This window comes from Colletotrichum siamense, assembly GCF_013390195.1.
Source record: "Colletotrichum siamense strain Cg363 chromosome Unknown KSG_Cg363_contig05, whole genome shotgun sequence".
Classification (NCBI taxonomy): domain Eukaryota; kingdom Fungi; phylum Ascomycota; class Sordariomycetes; order Glomerellales; family Glomerellaceae; genus Colletotrichum; species Colletotrichum siamense.
The window spans coordinates 2,529,281-2,535,403 of NW_023501018.1; the positions used below are offsets into that span (position 1 = coordinate 2,529,281).

General features: G+C 56.5%; 1 protein-coding gene across 1 annotated transcript; it reads left to right on the top strand.

The window, feature by feature from the left end:
• Nucleotides 1-739: 739 nt before the first annotated feature.
• On the top strand, nucleotides 740-4,310 carry STU1 (the record flags this gene model as incomplete). The annotated part of the gene is made up of 3 exons (XM_036640104.1): nucleotides 740-1,323; nucleotides 1,385-2,284; nucleotides 2,333-4,310. The coding sequence occupies 3 exons, from the start codon at nucleotides 740-742 to the stop codon at nucleotides 4,308-4,310; spliced, it is 3,462 nt and encodes a 1,153-aa protein (XP_036494252.1).
• Nucleotides 4,311-6,123: the final 1,813 nt, after the last annotated feature.

Sequence of the window (6,123 nt, forward strand, 5' to 3'; positions counted from 1 at the left end):
CCTAGCAAAGCCAACCTAGGTAGGTATGCAGGGGTTGAGGGGCCCCTGTCGCGGTAGCGAAGAAGCACATCCCAGGCCGTTTCGCGCTTAGCGGCTTCCTCCTAGCGTCCCGCCGCACCTCAGAGGCGGCATCGTGGGGAAAGACCCACCCGCTGGCCAGTAATAACCTTGAGTCGAGCACAACAAGTCCCCGTGGCACGGGGCAACTGCGGCTTGGGATCCCCCCAAAGTGCCCCCCTTATGTCGGGCTGCTCGAGACATCTGCAAACAATCACAACACCTGCGCGCAAAAAAGTGCAAACGTCGGTTACGCACCATACACATACGCCGTACTTGCGCTGCACTGCACGCTCCGTCCCCGGCGCGATACGATACGTTCGCCGCGCTTCTTCGCACTGAGACTTTCCTCCGTGCCGACCCAACGACAAGCGACGCGACTTTCAAATCGTAAGCTGCTCGCTCGCTCCCTCTTCCCCGTCGCCCAGTGTCAAACAACCACCCCTCCCCCTCCCCCCGTTGCGCTAAACGACTCATGCTCCCTCTCTCGTCGTCATACTGCCATCAGTCGTCGCATATCTTGTCAGACTGGATTTACATTCGTGCGCGCGAACCACAGCCCGTTGAGCAACCTGCACGACGGCGACGTCGAAAGGATAAACACCAGCTGACCAATCCCCTTTGCTCTTATCAGGCTCAAAATCAACACCCAACTCCAAGCGCAACCCTCGTTCTGCGGGGAATGGCGGAAAAAATCACCGAGGACCAGGTCGACGACCTGCTCAAGATCCTCCGTTCTGAGGCCAGCATCGATACCAAGGTCCAACACGTTACGGGCATCAAATCCGGCATCAAGCAACACAATGTCCCCGACGTCCTCATCCCCCTCATCTTCGACGGCCTCCGCACCGCATCCGTCTCCCAACATGCAGTGCTCGTTAACGCCGGCTTTACGGCTTTGAATCACCTGCTCACGAGGCTGTCACGCCAGGAGCCCAAGTACATCGCCAAGGAGGCGAAGCACACCCTGCCGTTGGTCATCGACAAGTTGGGCGACCAGAAAGAGAAGTTTAGGAGCCTCGCGTCGCAAGCCTTGACGACGATATACTCGGCCGCCCCAATTGACGTTGAGCGTTCGGTGCGAAACGTCGCCATGATTGGCAAGAACCCACGCGCCAAGGAGGCTGGCATGCACTGGTTGCTGCACATGCACCAAGAGCAGGGCATGCAGTTTCGCGCTTACGTTCCGACTCTTATGGAGCTCCTTGAGGACGCCGACGGCATGGTGCGCGATGTCGCCAAAACCACCGTCATCGAGCTTTTCCAGTACGTGGCATCTGGCAGACGAACTTCCTCCATAAAATGTGCGCTAATCGTTGCGTGACAGAAACGCCCCTGGTACAGCCAAAACAGACCTCAAGAGACAGCTCAAAAACTTCAAGGTTCGTCCCGCGATCGAACAAGCCATCGTCAAGGCGCTTGCGCCGAATAGCGACCGACCCGAGACTCCCCATGAGCCTGCAGCGGCTCCAGTGGCAAGACCAAAGCTTGCTGCCAGCGTATCGTCTCTGGCGAGCGAGCGACCCGTGACCCCCGCGGGCGAGAAGCCGATTGAGGTGGAACCGGCATATGTCAACACTAAGGGTGAACTTGACGACATTTTCAGGGAAATGATGCTGTATTTCGAAGGAAGGGAGACGGAGCAGAATTGGCTGAAGCGCGAGGAGAGCATGACAAAGCTGCGGAAGCTCATTGCCGGAAACGTGCCCCAAGATTACCCTGACGTCTTCATGTTGGGTCTCAAGGGCTTGTTAGATGGAATCATCAAAGCTGTCAACTCCCTTCGAACCAGTCTTTCAAAGGAGGGTTGCAGCTTGGTGCAAGATATTGCCATTACCTTCGGCCCTGCTATGGACCCTCTGGTGGAGCTTCTTATGCAGACCTTCATCAAGCTGTCAGCCGCAACCAAGAAGATCAGCTCCCAACTTGCCAACACTACCGTCGACACTATCATCTCGAGAGTTACTTACAGCTCGCGAATCATGCAGCATGTCTGGATGGCTTGCCAGGACAAGAATGTCCAGCCTAGGACATACGCTACGGGTTGGTTGAAGACTCTTTTGAACAAAGAGGCCCACCACAAGAGTCACATCGAGCACGGTGGTGGCCTGGATATGGTAGAAAAGTCCATCAAGAGGGGCCTCAACGATGCAAACCCAGGAGTGAGAGAGAGAATGCGTGGTACCTACTGGGTGTTCGCCCAGATCTGGCCTGCCAGAGCCGAGGCGTAAGTGGATCTGTTAAGTGCCTCCTGGACCAACTAACACAATCGCAGGCTCAAGGATACATTGGAGCCGACTGCCCAAAAACTACTTGATAAGGACCCGAACAACCCGAATGCCCCCAAGAGGACGGAGACCGAAAGGGCCAGGCCAGGTCTTGGTTTGTCTAAGAGCACCATGAGCAGTACTAAACCGAGTTTACGGGAGACGATGATGGCGCAGAAGAAGGCGAATATGGCTAATCGAAATCTGCCACCTCGCCCAGGATCTGCTATGGCCAATCTTTCTCCTGTTCGACCTCAGCCCGCAGCACCCAGCGCATCAGCGTCAACGGGTCCGGCACCTCCAGCAAAGACGACCGTGTCCGGCGGCATGTCTGTCCGGCCCATGAGACCCACAAAGAAGCGGCCGGAAATGGCTGCCCGACCGGCCACTGCGGGGCCATACTCCGTGCGGACTCACGATGGACCTTCTAACGAGGCCCCTTCTCCAGAGAGCCTTAGATCCAGGACGACGCCGAAGCGGAAGACAGAAGCCTCGCCGCGCAGAGCCCCCTCTCGGCCTCGGCCTGGACATGCGCCTCACGCGAGCGAATCCAGTGTCGCATCCCCAGTTGCGAAATCGGTGCTCTCAAAATCTGTCTCATCTCCTCACGGGGCTTCCCCGAGGACTAGTCCCGCAAAGACTAAACGATCGCAGACCACTACTGCAATGCCGTTTAGCAGCCCATCCGGAAACAACGAGGATCTCACCCTGGTCGTGCCAAATCTGGCAAGCTTAAGAGCGTCGCCGCCTAAGCGCGCTCAGTCGGAGGAGCCGATGATAATAGACCATGCCGCGGCTTCTGTAGAGATTCCTTTGCCGGCGGAGCGTGTTCCAGAGCCTACGCCAGAGCCTACGCCAGAGCCGGAAGCTAGAGTTTCTCCGACGCCTTCACTCCAGCCAGCTGCAGAGATCATTCCGGAGAATGCTAGAGAATCGCCTGCCCCTCCCGCTGCCGACGAGCCTGACGAAAAGCCTGATGATAAGCCTGTTGGTGCTCCGGCAGAACCAGCTGACAACGTTGCGCAAGCTTCAGAACCAGCTCCTCAACCGGAGCTGGAACTTGAGTCTGGAACCATGCCTGTCAACGGGCTGAAGGTCTTTGAAGATCCCTTCACCGAAGATCAGCCTGTGGAAAAGTCCAGTCCTACCGGTCCAGTCCTTGAAGATAAGCCGGTCAATGAAATTCCTACACCCGCGCCTATCAACGGCGAGGTCAACGGTGCCCCCGAGACGCCGGATAAGGCGCGGCAGACCTCTAAGCTATTGGAAAGCGGAGTCACCAGAGTCAAGGCGAAGTCTCTGGATGTCCATGGTTTCAGAAAGCTACAGTCCATCATCAGAGACGGTAAAGCTGTTTTCACCGATGAGAAATTTGAAGCGCTTCTTCGTGGGCTTTTCGAGTATCTCGAGTCCCCGCTCGCTACTCTCGCGCCGGAGAAGGTTCAAGATGTCAAGGCGCAAATCCTAGCGACGATCAAGCTTCTGCTCAAGAAGGAACGAGACAACTTCCAGCCGCATGTTTCGCGGGGGCTTGAGTCGCTTGTGGAGACTCGCAGCGCCTACGACTCGCGGGCTCGCATCGTCAGCGGCCTTGAGCTTCTCTCCGAGGAGCTTGTTGCCCTAGGCGATCCGCACGAGATCGTCGTCGTGATGACGAAACAGCTGCAGGGCAAGGAGGATAATTCCGTTGAGGGCAGCCGTTGTCTCGCGACGGGTCTGCACGTGCTCAAGGAGCTGCTCGACAAGCGCACCGGCTTCGTGCCTTCGGAGAGTGAACTGGCTCAGCTTGCCGGCCTTGCCGGGCGGTGCCTCGAATCCACGGACTCGGGCGTGCGCATGGGTGCCGTGCAGTTGTGCGTGGCGCTTCACTCGCGTATTGGGGACGGGGCTTTCTGGGAGCTCATCAAGGGCGCCAAGGACGATCCCAAGAACCTCATCACATACTATATTGCCAAGCGACAGCGAGAGAGCAGCGTTGCGGCTTAGATCAACTCAACATACATCATGGTATTTTGGCGATAAACGGGCTTTGGCGTCGGAAGAGAAGTGCGGGACACGGTATAAAAAGCAAACGGAGTTCTTGCGCGGTCGTTGGTATGGAGGGGAGCTAGCTATTTGGGCGGCAGGTCTGGGTTGAGTACATCTGAGAAGCCTTTCTTTCTTGTATTGCTGTTTTAATAGCCGGCATAGCTAGCTGAACGCTGTACTAACACCTATTCTCTTCATCGTATATCTACCGCCCCATGGCCTTTGGCGAAACGTGGTGCTGACTGTTGCAAGTTGGCCTGACAGAACAGCCCGAACCTGGTTCGTGACATGAACACCGGTCCCGATATCTCGCCTCGGGCCTGGCGAACAAGCTAGATATCACCTTTCTATCTACCCTCATCATTTGCAGGGGTTTGCTGCATGAATGCACACATTTGACAACTACTCCTCAATGAGAAGGAAAGGGGAAATCAGCGTTTGGTCTGGCGCCTACTCAGCACCGAGCTTGTGTGTCTCGGAGCGCCCGCGCGAAGAAGGAGGTTGATGATCCTGCCGAGCGCAAGCGGAGGATGAACGACATGTGGTCTGCGTCGGAAGCTCGCTGACGGGCACAAATTTATTTCTGGAAAACCATGTCACCCTGCCTTTCATTAGGACGAGAAGGGGGTCAGCCAGATCGAGACAGCCACGCTGGCGCAGCCGCGGCTGATTGAGGGTCCTGATTTGACCGGACGGATTAGCCGGCGCGTGGCGCATTGTGTGTGCCAGACGCCCTTTGATGAAGAGCCTAAGCGTCCCTCTCTCCTATCCCTCCCTCTCCGCCCCTGGCTATCAATCGGACTTGTGATGATATTTCTGGTATCGACGGAGATGTGTGGCGGGGATATGGAGGACTAGGCGGATCTACCTGGTACATCCTGAATCTCTTTGCCATCTTGCGATGTGATGGGTCGAAGACAAGTTCGTTGTCAGAAGGGGTGGAAAACCAATTGACAAACACCGTAGCGGAAGGAGCCCGGGGCGGTCTGCATCAAGTTGACAAGGCCCTACTAGGAATGGTAGCTACCAAACTAGTTTGACGGATGATTTCTGTAAGAAACTCTATATGTGGGTTGATGGTTGATTACTGAGGCTGCGAGAGTAAGGAGGCAGCATGCTGGCGATGCATGGATGTTGCTAGGCGGCCGCGGGCTTCCCCGGATCATGGGATGGGGGGAGAGGACGAGGCATGATGGGATGATGTCCAGGGCTGTGGGGCTACGCGATGTGAGGAACCAGGGCCATGCCAATGGGAGCTGAAACGAGTCTTTCTACATTGTGTATTACCCGTGGCCGGCGAAGCAAACCTGACGGGAACGTGTCTGCAGAAAAGAAAGTTGAAGAGGGAACAAGGTGCAACGACTACGGCTACGGGGCTACGTTTCATAGCTGGGCTACCACAGCAGATGTTCATGGACCTGGGTTGAGCAGAGGCTCCTCCGTGTAACAACGTCTACGGATATAACAACTGGCAGAAGAAACACGTGGACCAGCACGGCAGTTGGAAGCCTGTGTGCATCTGGCTGCGCATCGGAGAATAATCACGGCATGTCGGCCGGGGCGGGCGGACGGCGGCATCGCCTGCTGACCTGAATCTGAAGTCGTGTTCGGGAGGGCGGCCGCGTACACGACGGCCGTCACTGATTGCGGCTATCGGGTCCTCAGCTCGCAGTCCGACCCTGTGCTGTAAGCGAAGATGCTCGCTCTGCTACTTATTATCCGTGATGAGTTCCGAGTGCTTGGAATGCCACCTTGCGCATGGGCACTATCC